Below are 12,829 nucleotides of genomic sequence, written 5' to 3' on the forward strand. Positions count from 1 at the left end.
AAAGTAAACGGCCTAGTGTAGTCCCTTGCTCCTCCGTAGACGGCGCGCCGTGTTGCCCTCCCGCGGCATGGGCGTGGGTAGGAGAGAACAAGTCTTTAGTCCCTGTTTCGTAGTTCGATTCAGTCTGGAGAGTCCATCATGAGGTATAAAGAGATCTTCTCCCCTCCCATCTCCTCCTCCTCTTCGCCTCTTCCGCTTCACTTCTTCCTCATCCACAAAAGTCTTCTGCTCTTTTCTCGATTTGATACCCACCCCACATCCTCTACTTTCGGAGACCAAAAGAAGCTTTCTTGGCAGAAGCGAAAACATCTTCCTTCCAAGCCTCCCTCCACCAGCTATTAATACATCCTGATTCGAGCCTCTCGACTCTTCCCCTCTAACAACCAAACCGTATTCAATATGTGTGTGCCCACTTCTGCATATGAGCCCGCGGCCGTGCCCGCCATTCCTGCCGAGCCCGAGTTCCAGCAGGCTTACAATGGTATGGCATTCTCCCCTCTCGCCTGGTCCCGAGTTTCACCTAGAAGTAGAAGGAAGGGGGCAATATAAGGAGATCAGGGAATTAACAATTTGGCTTTCCTAAATATAGAGCTCGCGAGCACCCTCGAGAACTCCACCCTCTTCGAACAGCACCCCGAGTACCGTGTCGCGCTAAAGGTCGCCTCCATCCCCGAGCGTGTCATCCAGTTCCGTGTCGTCTGGGAGGACGATAACGGCGTTCTCCAGGTCAACCGCGGCTACCGTGTTCAGTTCAACTCTGCCCTTGGTCCTTACAAGGGTGGTCTCCGATTCCATCCCACCGTCAACTTGTCCATGTGAGTTGCCATCGAAGACTCCCGATACCTCACAGACTTAGAGTTTCGCTGGCTGACCGTGTTTTTATGTAACAGTCTCAAGTTCCTTGGTTTTGAGCAGATCTTCAAGAATGCCCTCACTGGCTGTAAGTGTCAACCTGCAATCGACTGTTTTTGAATACATGGGTTTTTGGCGAGAAAAATTATTTTCTGTGAAATCTCATGACTTGGAGACATGAGGCTAATGGTGGCGATCCAACAGTGAACATGGGTGGTGGTAAGGGTGGTGCCGATTTCGACCCCAAGGGCAAGAGCGACAGCGAGATCCGACGATTCTGCGTTGCCTTCATGCACGAGCTCAGCAAGCACATTGGTGCTGATACCGACGTTCCCGCTGGTGATATTGGTGTTGGTGGCCGAGAAATTGGCTACCTCTTCGGCTGCTACCGCAGGGAGCGCAACCGATTCGAAGGTGTCCTCACCGGCAAGGGTCTTACCTGGGGTGGTTCTCTGATCCGACCTGGTAAGTTGTCAAAAGAAAATCCATGTGAAATCCAGTCAACTAACAATTTTTCTCTCTACAGAGGCTACTGGCTACGGTCTCGTCTACTACGTCGACCTCATGCTCGAGCACCTTGGTAAGGGCTCCATGGCCGGCAAGCGCGTCGCCATCTCCGGCTCCGGTAACGTCGCCCAGTACGCCGCCCTCAAGTGCCTCGAGCTCGGCGCCACCGTCCTCTCCCTCTCCGACTCCAAGGGTACCGTCATCATCGACGGCGAGGGATCCTTCACCGAGGAAGATATCCACACCATCATCGCGCTCAAGGCGGATCGCCGCCCCATCGTCGAGTTCGAGTCCAACGGCAGGACCAAGTACATCGCTGGCGTCCGCCCCTGGACCCACGTCGGCAAGGTCGACATCGCCCTCCCCTGCGCCACCCAGAACGAGGTCAGCAAGGAGGAGGCCGTCCACTTGATCGAGAACGGCTGCTACATCCTCGCCGAGGGCTCCAACATGGGATCCACCCAGGAGGCCATCGACGTTTTCGAGGCTCACCGTGCCGAGAACGGGCCCAACGCCCTCTGGTACGCCCCCGGAAAGGCCGCTAACTGCGGTGGTGTCGCCGTTTCTGGTCTCGAGATGGCCCAGAACAGCCGCCGTCTCGCCTGGTCTGCCCAGGAGGTCGACGACAAGCTCAAGACTATCATGAAGAATGCCTTCGATAACGGTGTTGCTACCGCTCAGAAGTACGTCGCCTCCAAGGAGGGCGAGCTCCCCTCGCTCGTCGCCGGTTCCAACATTGCTGGCTTCATCAAGGTCGCTCAGGCCATGCACGACCAGGGTGACTGGTGGGCCAAGAGCGTCCAGTAAATGTATTTCCCCACGATCAAAAAGCTGGGGGCGTGTGGGGAGGATGGCAAGACCCGAGTTAAAATCGGGCCTCGCCAGTTAATGTGACAAGGAAGCAATGTAGGGTTCACGATCAAAACCCTCGCTGCCTGGAGCAGAATGTCGGGTCATCTTCTTGACGATGCAAAGATCATGAAAGTTCCATGACCCATTTTTTTCCTTTTCTTTTCTCTCTGTTTTAACGAATTTGTCATTGGCTTGGGATTCTCATCTTTCCGCTGGATACGCATTTGCTTGGGTTACTTTTCTTTTTGGATGCCTGGTTTTTTCTTTACAAGTGGGTATCTATCTTGTTGTACATAACCTTTGGGAACCGGAGCGGAGTACACTTCATTGGCGGATACCTTAGCGAACATAGAATATTGATTTTATTATTTCAATGATCCCTCTTCTCGTGCAATCTATATTTTGGACAACTAGAAACGTATCACACTTGCGAGGTGTGTAGTGCAGGGTGTTGGCGAAGGCTATATGAGCTCACGAAGTGGGAATTGTCCGCTCGACTTCGCTTAACACACAGATACGAGGGAGGCGTTTGAAAAACAAGGATGAGGTTATATTTCGTGGAATATGGGAGACAAGGCCCTTTCCCGAAAATGTTATCCTGCTGGGGTGAGGAATTTCTTGATCGATGTAATACAAGCCATTATCGTGAGATGCCATTTTTTGATGGCATTGCTGGCTTTCGGCTAGTTCCGAAGGATGACGTACGGGGGTGGGCTTGAGCAGGCAGGGGCCGTCCCGAAGTGGGTTCAGGGACAACTGGAAAAAAGGAGAGGGTTCAACGAAATCAGCGGGTTGATGCGACGGCAGGGCGAAGATCAGATGATGCATGAGCTGAAGTCATGTCCTGGCACGCTTTCGGATCAGGGTCTAAAGGGGCCCTCCAGTGCAGCTTGGTCATTGACGTAGCTCAGGGTATGGGAGCTTATGGGTTCGAGATAAACGATAACGTAGTTTATAAAGTGCGCTGTCTTTATAAAACACACCAAACGTTAATAATTACGCGCCAAAAGTTGACGAGCTGGAAAGGACGGGAGATTTTTATTTACGTCCATGAGACGACAAGCGCTCGTCTCAGACGCCTGGAAGCATGCATCCGCTGGGTTTGCTGTACACTGGCGAGAAACACTGGCGAGAAAGACCGCAAGTCGATCGCAAGCAGACCTTGTAGGTGTACTCCGTAGACGACGCAGTAGCCTGAATTTTCCATATGAAGCATTGGATTGTAGTCGCACCTTTGAAATGATACTGATGATATGGGTCTGATGGGGAAATCAAGGCAGGAGCGTGGGGATCCCACTACCCCGCGTCCTGACGCTATCTAATCTAGGGATTGACTCGGTCAAAACGTAACATGGCCATTTTGTGGGGAGACATGTGGGGATATTGAACGGAGTTTGAGGGCAACGACTTCAAATGATAATCTTCAAGTTCGCCAGTGACTTCATCTTGGTGCGGAAGTCGCCTGGTCCAAGTCTTCAGATCAAGGCAGTAATTTGGGCAGGAGCATTCCACTCGCTATGGCTGTGGGGTGACATTTGTCCTTTAGTCCTCACGCTGTTGCCTCCTGGATTCTACTCCGTAGTTTCATAGGAACTGCGGAGTATGGAGTATGTAAATGAGGAGATTCGTCCAGGAATGAGCCACGACGACAGTCTCGAATCGCTGATTCGGCGTGCGATTAGAGCGGACTTCCCCTCCTCCATCCCCCACGGTGGGGGTGATTTCCTAATGGATGGCAGTAGCACTTTCTATAACTGGTTAACTGGTTAACTGGTTAATATGTATCAAATAAATGCCTGCGATCCGTTCACCGCGAGGAAGGCGGGATGCTCAACGACGCTTGTAACCCGGTACTTCATCAGCCACTCCGAAGCCGTCGTATTTACCCATCCACCTTGATATTTATAAAGAAGAGCCCTTTAATAACTGCTGATCCTTACAAACCAGGGCAATTTTATGCTTCATTGTAGGTCCAACGTGTCTTGGTATCACCCTCGGAACGCCTTCGGAGCGACTGCTGTCTCGTGGTGCTCAAGTCTTGGATAGGGTATGGCTGACAGAGCTCTGATTTGACGATGAGAAGGCCTGACGTGGCCAAAGACGATTTCTCTTCTCTTCCCATTCCCTTCCTTTCCCCATCGGAGATTAGTTCAGCCGTCTCGCTTCCTAGATTAGAATATTCCATAAATAATGTTGGGTGGCACGCAGCGCTCCTCCGTGCAACCAAGGACGATCACTTTCACCTGACAAAGAAGGATTCGAGGCGGTGGCTGGTGGGCCTGCAGGACTCCGCTCCAATGGCCATCATTCCGCCATAGCACACCGCACGGCGACCGGCATGCGGCTCGGCGTGGATAGGGGAGCGAGGTTTGCAATCTATCCCCACGTTTTCCTGCAAGGGATTAAATGTCGTCCTTGGCGGGTCGCCGCTAACCTTCTGCGAGGCAATGCCACTCGGTCTTCGAGGTCTTATGCTTGTGCCGTGTTCTATTCCGCCGCGGTACTGCTCCGCACTCTAGAGCGTGGCGAGACGGCAACGGTGCTACTGCCCGGACGTTTGGTAATTCTTCATCCTATTTTATCAAGGAACTGTAGTCGGGTCGGGCCCCTGCAGGACTCCATTTCCCCAGCCTTATAGTAGGCAAGTGTGACGGGGTATGGATTGATCTTGTTTTCACTGTTTCGGACTCTCCAACTCTCACCCTATGGTCGCACCAATTCTGTCGATCAATCCTATTTTTACTTGATTTTTTTCCTCCATCCATCCATCCTCGGCGTCATGGAGATGTGATCCTAGGAGGCAAAGATGGCGTGGTCGGCGGGCACCAATTCTCAAATTAGTGCAATCCTCCTCATTACTTACCGTCCATCCTCTCAGGCCGCATTGAGTAAACCGACTTCGACGTCTGGTTTTCGCTAACCCTTGTCTCTCGTAGATCTTTCTCGCGCTCTGGATAGGACGAGACTGGCCGATTATCGGAATACTAGACATTGATAAACCTGCATGATGCCCTTGGCAAATCTCTCAAATGGCCAAAAACCCCGGTTGGTATCCCAGCACTGCCAGCCATCAAGGCATCATTAGCGTGGTATGGTCTGCAGTTTGAAGGAGGGAAGGGTTATTACTCGTCGTTCGGACTTGGAACGTCCAGTGGACGTGGGTTGTGAGAAGCTCGTGCCTTCTGCGATTATCGTTAGGTTACATCGGCTGAGTTTCGCTGTTAAGTGCTTCCTTGCATTTTCCTTGGGGGCCCTTGCTACCGCCACAGATGTGGCTTCTTCTTTGCCAAGAATAGAACCTGGGTCCCTCCAGACCGTTGCGCTGCGGGCCAATCATACGTTGGTGTCGAGCCTCGAAACCAAACCTGATATCTTAGCATTCAGCTCGACTCCGGTTGTGCCGAGTCATCCCGTTTTCAGACCAATAACAGGGCCGGCGTCCTGCATAAGCTTCCCTCCAGGAACAGGTGCCCCCCAATCAAGACTTGGACCGGCTGCCTACCGCAATCCCCCCCGATTGACAACTCGCGATACCCGGGTACTGAAAAATCAAGGACTTCCCCTCCCTCAACTGAACTGGATTAAGGTAGAAGGAGGACACTGATGCGGCCTTACCGAGATTGAGACTACTCTCCTCCTGCACCTACGGTTGTATTATTGATGCAGAGCAACACCAGCCCAAAGTCACAACAGCAATTGTACTTGTTCTGTGGAGTTCGTGCAGCATCAAGTGGTTCCTTTTTCAGAAACTTCCTGAAAAAAGAAAATGGATGGTTTAACACGAGCCGTCTCATCCCGTTCCGATGAACCTACTCCACTATGCACAGCCAGCATGAGGCTTCTTCTGCCCCAATTCTCACTCCAATTTCTGCCATCCGCTCCGAGGAAGCTAAAGTTGCGCAACAATTCTTACTCCGTTTGCGTTTCCACAGCCACCCGGAACTAGCGATTCTGAGATACCCGCCCCCCCATGTCAGCAAGCCGAGCGCATCCATCCTTCGTTGGGAAACCCGGCGGCGTAAGCAGCGCCCGTAAGATGAGAGTCATCGGCTGACTGGTAACCAAGAAAATGCCCTCCAAGGCGTCCAACCAACGACCAAGGATGGGCGATATGATATTTCTGCTTCTGATCGATGACCTGTTTCTCCTGTTTCCGTTCGTACTCTCACGGGCCGGTCTCTCCTTTGAGAAAATGAGCCGAGTTTTCGACCGATCAGAGACTTCATGTTTTCTCCAGGAATGACCAACGCCGCACCAGATACAACGATAAGGCACTCGCCTGGAATCTATTTGGGGGGTGAGGGCTTTTCTCAAGCCGACACGCTGGCTGCCTGAAATCCGAAATACGGCGTACATGTGTCGACACTTACACGAGTGTGGCCGTTCAATGGGCGTGGAGGATGTTAAGACCAGGGGCAAGGAGCGGCCTGACCCCCTTTATTCCGCATTCCCTCATCCCCTGGGTTACTTCGTAGCTTCAGCCCTCTTCCTTCCCGCTTAGCCGAACTGTGCCACTACGAAGGAAGTGGTAGAGTATCAAGCGAGAGTAACCGCCACGGTGCCATTCTCCCCCCACCACGAAATGGCACCCCTGCCCGAGTCCCTGGTCTTGTTTTCTCGCTTCTCCCCGAAAGCCATGTTGGGTTTGGGATGCAGGGAGAAGGAATGGAACTTCGTGTTTTCCTGCTGTTAAAATCCGTTCTTAGTCTGGTACGCTACGCTACCCCGATGAGACTGGAAGAAACCATGAGCTCATGGATGCATGTAAGTGTGGAAAGAGAGCGCCAAGCGGCACTGATCGGAGCTGGTGTCCCGTCGTGTTGGCGCGCTGACCACTCAGTGCCGCTCTTTACCTTGTCCTCGACCGGGATGAGGCTGCGATGCTGAGCTGTTTTTCTTGAGACCACCTCCCGATCTCGGATTCGAAGAGTCCTATCGTCCAGCCCTCTTGGGCAAAGGTGGTGGGGGCTGCCAAGGATGGCCCCCTCTCTTTTGTAGTTCCATGTTCTGCATGCGTGGCTGCAGTGTCGTCTTAAAGAAAGGAAAAGAGGATGGTCAACCCGATACTTTCGCCCTGTGCCTGTCTGCAATATATGCGGAAGTACACCATTCAAAATGGTTCCTTGTCTCATGCATCCTGCTGTAATCTATTGGTGCACCCGCTCCCCCCCTGCCGCCGGGTCAGCCACTCGCACTGCCTTCCGCGGCCCCCAAGCTTATTCTTTATTCTGTTTTGGTCTGTATAAGACTTTTGGCGAAAGAGAGAATAGAGTGGAGGGAGGTCTTCTAGCCATTACTCCAGTTGGCTATCTGCTTATTTATGTTACGACTCTTTCCCTTTGTTTTTGTGAAAACGTTTTACGTTATTTCCTCGCTTGCACTGGTGCCCCGTGTTTTATATTGTCTTTACTGCTCTTATAGACCTTACACATCTTTTAGAAAGTAGACATAAGACCTGAAGGCACTGGAGTGGGTTCGTAGCTAGCATCGACCCTGACAGAATGTCGATCTCCCTTCCACCCTGCCCCATGGCGAGCCCTCCTCTCTGCACCGATGTAGATCAAAGCTTCTTTCCCTTGGGCTATGGGGCCAGTGCCCCGAAACCGAACGGATACCGCTCCCGATCCTCTGGCCTGCAGACCCCCGAAGAGCGGCCCCAGTCTCTGGCAGGTTCCAAGGACTGCACGGCACAAGTCCTCGATGAACTAGACGAAGAATTTGAAGAGTTCGAGGAGTTACTTCACCCCGGAGAGAAGACTTTCGAACAAGAGGCCAGCGAGCCACGGCACCCACGCACAAGGCAGCATATACACAGCTATACCGACTCCGGCGATGAAATATACCCGAGGATCTCTAGGCCCGTGGAGCTCATGCGGAATAGCTACGACTACGTCATCATCGGATCCGGATACGGCGGTGCCGTTGCGGCATCGAGACTTGCACGGTCTGTGGGGCCCGACGGCCGAGCGTCCGTTTGCGTGCTGGAGCGGGGAAAGGAGAGGTGGCCCGGTGAGTATCCGGCTGGACCGATTGACGGGCTCAAGAATTTGCACGTTTCCGGGGAGTTTTCGCCCGAGAACGCGCCGGGGGTTCCTGTGGATAGAGGGGACCCAACGGGGATGTATCATCTTATTATGGGGAAGGGAATCAATGCAGTAGTTGGAAATGGTAAGTTTTAGAGCCCAAAAACTCGCATTTAAGCTAGCCGGCGTGTGTGTTGAATGGCATGTTCTTTTTTAAAAATAGGTCTTGGCGGTACGAGTTTGATGAATGCCAATGTGTTCCTTAGAACGGATCACGAAACGCTGCGCTCTCCACCTTGGCCTGAAGAGATTAGAAAGAATCCAGAGTCTCTAGATCAATGTAAGTTCTTCTAGACTTCCTCCCTAACATGCTCGAACATGTTCTAACTTCTGGCGCGTTCCCTCTAGACTACGAGAAGGTCGAGCAGGTCCTCGAACCGACAACCTACCCTGACGATTGGCCTGAACTCTCCAAGGTTAAGCTCTTCGAGCGCCAAGCCGAAGCCATAGGCATGAAGGACAAGTTTCGGCTCGTCCCGCAGACGACTCGCTTCCACAACGGCCCCAACAGCTGCGGTGTCGAAATGAACCCCTCGGCGCTAACGGGCCAAGATGCCACGGGCCTCAACGACGGATCGAAGACGACGACGCTGGTGACGTACCTCGCCGATGCGTGGAACTGGGGAGCCGAGATGTTTTGCGAGTGCGAGGTGCGATACGTCCAGGAGTGCACGGGACCCGAGGGCGGGTACATTGTCTTTTTCGCCTGGCATGGGCGGAAGAGGGATGTGTTTAAGAAGCACTTTCACGGGGATCTGATGTGGGTGCATGCGAAGAAGTGCGTGTTTTTCGGGGCGGGGAGCATTGGGACGACAGAGATTTTGTTGAGGAGCAGGCAGATGGGATTAGAGCTGAGTGAGAGGGTTGGGCAAGGGATGAGCGGGAATGGGGACATGTTAGCTTTTGGGTAAGTGGGCCAAGGCTGAATAGGAACTGGAAGATATCAATGAAATACTAACTGGAATCTAGATACAACACCAACTACGAGGCCAATGCCATTGGCAAGGACTACCCCGATCCATATAATCCCATCGGCCCGACCATCAATTCTATAATCGACAATCGGCATGGCCACTCCAATCCCCTCGATGGCTATGTCATTGAGGAGGGCGCCATTCCAAGTGCCTTGGCGCCTTTCTTGCAGGCGATGCTCGAAACGCAGTCTCATCAGTCTGTGCTCATGGGAGGAGGCGGTCTCCTCGATCAGGTAAAGTCGGGAGCGGCGATACTAGGAAGTTTCGTGTTCGGACAGAGGAGAGCACTGGAGAATACGCAAGTTTACCTTGTCATGTCTCACGACAGTAAGTCCTTTATTCTTGCTCTGTGGTTTTTGACTTCCATGGATAAGCTTACACTATTCTTCACTTTGTAGGCAGTCGAGCGAAATTGACTCTGAAGGACGACAAACCGATCCTGGACTTCCATGGGATTAGCCGCAGAGATCAAGTGAAGAAGATTAACAGGATCCTCGAGAAGGCCACATCGAAAGTCGGGGGTACGTTTGTGCAGAACCCATTTTATGCGCTTATGGGCAAGCAGCAGATTACAGTCCATCCGATCGGGTAAGCCTAGCGGTCTCGTCTATTAGTTCTCGAAGTGCGATTTCTTTTTTGCTGACAAGGGTAGTGGCGCTTGCATGGCTCGCGATGGTACGGGCCTGACTGGTGCTACGAACCACAAGGGCGAGCTCTTCAAGGGCACCGGAAGCGAGACGCACTCGGGCCTTATTGTCATGGATGGCGCCATCATTCCTGCTTCGCTCGGAGTAAACCCGTTGGCCACTATTACAGCACTCGCGGAGCGAAACGTTGATCTCTACGCCGAGAAGCACGGCCTCGTGATACAGGACGACCGAAACGGTATTCTCGACCTCCTAGGAGAACCGGCGCACCCGTTCACCGACACAAAATCAGAACAAGACGAACTTATTGAGCGGCAGGAGATAAAGCAGGTGGCCTCCGTTATTTCGATTGCCAAGGCGATGAGGGCTCCGGGACTGGGCTTCACAGAGGTCATGTCCGGGTTTATACACAGGAACCGACAGGGCACACTTACATCCAACAAGAGGGAGACGTATGAGAGAGCGTACAAAACAGCGAAATCAATGTGTGAGAGCGCGCGCTTCTTCCTCAGTGTGCAGTCCTTTGACACGAAAAGTCTCGTCAGCAGACCGGACCACCCAGCCATGCTCACCGGCACGTTTGTCTGCCCTGTTCTCGAAGGGTCGCCTTTCATGGTGCAGCGTGGAGGGTTTAACCTTCTCGTCGTGGACCAGAAATCATCCTGCACGAGGAACTTGACGTACGACTTTGACATGCGCGGCACGGATCGGCGTCTCCTCCATTTCCACGGGTACAAGGTTGTCGATTCGTCGGTTGGTCTCTCGGTGAAGGAGTTTTGGAAGGCGACGAGCACCCTCTACGTCACCATCACGCGCTGGCCCGAGGGTGCTGCTGCCGATGATCCTCGAGGTTGGCGGAGGGGAGACGTTATTGCCAAAGGTATTCTGAACATTGAACCCGAGGACTTCAGACAACAGCTGCGGACCCTGGCTCCGACGGGAGATACTTTCCTCAAGAAAGCTTGGAGCGTTGGCAGTTTCGTGCACTACTTCAGCCGAACGAGTTTACAGCACTTCCTAGGGCCATTTGCGCCGCTACAATATCCCCTGGCCACATATGACGGCTATATAAACGACACGCCGCCGGATAGGTCGTACGTCATCGTCGCCGACGACCAGGTGAAGACTCGCATGCACATGTGGGAGTCTACGAATCCGGACATACCTACGCGCAACGTCTTCCTCGTCCCAGGAGCGGCCGTCGACCACCAGATCTACGCCTTGCCGACGATCCCGTACAACATGGTCAACTACCTCACTCGAGCGGGCTACCGAGTCTTCGTCTCGGTTCACCGCATCGGGCAGCTTATAGTGGCGCAGAATGATCACACGACGTACGACTGCCGTCTCGACCTGCGCGCATGCATCGATTACATCCGCACCAACCACCCCGAGCCGGCCTCGATCAACCCCGGTAATAAAGTCTACATCCTCGCACACTGCATGGGTAGCGTGGCGCTGTCGGCGGGCATGCTCGAGGGCGACATACCCGCGGAGTGGATCTCGGGCGTGACGTGCTCGCAGGTGTTCATGAACCCGGTCTGGGGGCCGGCGAACATGGCTAAGGCGACGGCCGGGCCCATCCCGCTTGATCGGCTGTACAAGAAGGTTGCAGGGAACTGGTACAACATTACGACCGGGACCGGTGATGCTGTCGTGCAGCGGGTTGCGAACCAGCTTTTGAGATTCTACCCCGATCCCATGAAGGAGGTTTGCAATAATGCAAGCTGCCATCGTAGCTCTCTTGTCTTTGGGCGGTAAGAAACCACCCTCCCGTCCATTGTATTCCTCTTCCTTTTTTTTTTTTTCTTTTTTATTTTGATCCGGCTAACATGCCCGCAGCTGCTGGAACCACCGCAACCTCAACGAAGCAACCCACAGGCAAATCGACCGCTTCTTCGGCGGCGTCAACATGACGCTCATGAACCTCCTCATGCGCCAGGGCCGAGAAGGCCACGTCATGAACCAAGGCTACGAGCACCTCGACACCGCCAAGAACGTCGCCCGGCTGCGCGGCGTGCCGTTTTTGTTCTTCGTCGGCGCGGATAATGCGGTGCTTTCGCAGGCGGCGACGGAGAGGACGTATTCGATCTTGTGTGAGACGTTTGGGATGGACGGGTCTGTGGGAGGAGATGGGGAGGATGGTGCTTCAGTGATGGGGAACAAGGGAGAGGCAAGAGAGGATGCGGACTCTGAGGTCATGTATAGGAGGGTGGTCGTCCCTGGATACGGCCATCTTGATGGATTCATGGGCAAGGATGCGTGGAGGGATGTGTATCCCATGTTGAGGGAGGAGATGGATCGGGTGGTGAGGGGGAGGGAGTATAAGTTCGTTGAGCCGAAGGATAAGTTTTCGAAGATGGTATTTAATGGGGAGTTGTTGTACTAGCTGTTTCGAGGGTTGTCTATGAAGGAAGGAGGGAAGTCTATAGATGATTCTGCTAGATTGATACCACATTCGAAGGGTTCAGATAGACGATGAAAGAATTTCCCTACCTAACAGGCAGTATTCGCAAGGCTGTCTCCGATGTTTGGAATGTGTTTTTTTTTTGGGGGGGGGGGGGGGGGGGGGGGGGGAAGAAAGGAAAAAAAAAAAAAAAAATTAGCAAAACGAGGGTAGTTTGTGTCGAACACGCGCATCCTACGAAAACAGTCCGGGGCGGTTTTCTAGCTTTGTGAGCGCTTGGGTTGGCTAGACCACATCGCATTGGCAAGTGCTTGAGCTGCTCGGCTGGTCGTTTGTCGCCCTAACCTCATATATATAGTATAAATGAGCTAGATTTCTCGGAGGGAGGGAGCCGGGAAGGAGCGAGAGGAGAGGGGGGGTTCAGGTTCCTTCCTCCTCTGTGAGGAGGGAATCTCAACGCTGCGCAAGATCATGGAACACGGGGGCAAAACGGAGTGTTGGGCCCTT

General features: G+C 53.2%; 2 protein-coding genes across 2 annotated transcripts; both read left to right on the forward strand.

Moving 5' to 3' along the window:
- Positions 1–399: 399 nt before the first annotated feature.
- Positions 400–2,166, forward strand: SAPIO_CDS10451 (uncharacterized protein; the record flags this gene model as incomplete). The annotated part of the gene is made up of 5 exons (XM_016784034.1): positions 400–481; positions 590–815; positions 891–940; positions 1,057–1,317; positions 1,379–2,166. 5 exons carry the CDS (start codon positions 400–402, stop codon positions 2,164–2,166), a joined length of 1,407 nt encoding a protein of 468 aa, XP_016638866.1.
- Positions 2,167–7,712: 5,546 nt separating this feature from the next.
- SAPIO_CDS10452 (Glucose-methanol-choline oxidoreductase) lies at positions 7,713–12,304 on the forward strand (the record flags this gene model as incomplete). Its single annotated transcript, XM_016784035.1, has 7 exons — positions 7,713–8,379; positions 8,458–8,574; positions 8,643–9,201; positions 9,264–9,595; positions 9,667–9,856; positions 9,921–11,672; positions 11,758–12,304. The coding sequence occupies 7 exons, from the start codon at positions 7,713–7,715 to the stop codon at positions 12,302–12,304; spliced, it is 4,164 nt and encodes a 1,387-aa protein (XP_016638867.1).
- Between the last annotated feature and the right edge of the window lie 525 nt (positions 12,305–12,829).

Source organism: Scedosporium apiospermum (assembly GCF_000732125.1).
Source record: "Scedosporium apiospermum strain IHEM 14462 chromosome Unknown SEQ_SAPIO_0165, whole genome shotgun sequence".
In the NCBI taxonomy this organism is placed as follows: Eukaryota; Fungi; Ascomycota; class Sordariomycetes; order Microascales; family Microascaceae; genus Scedosporium; species Scedosporium apiospermum.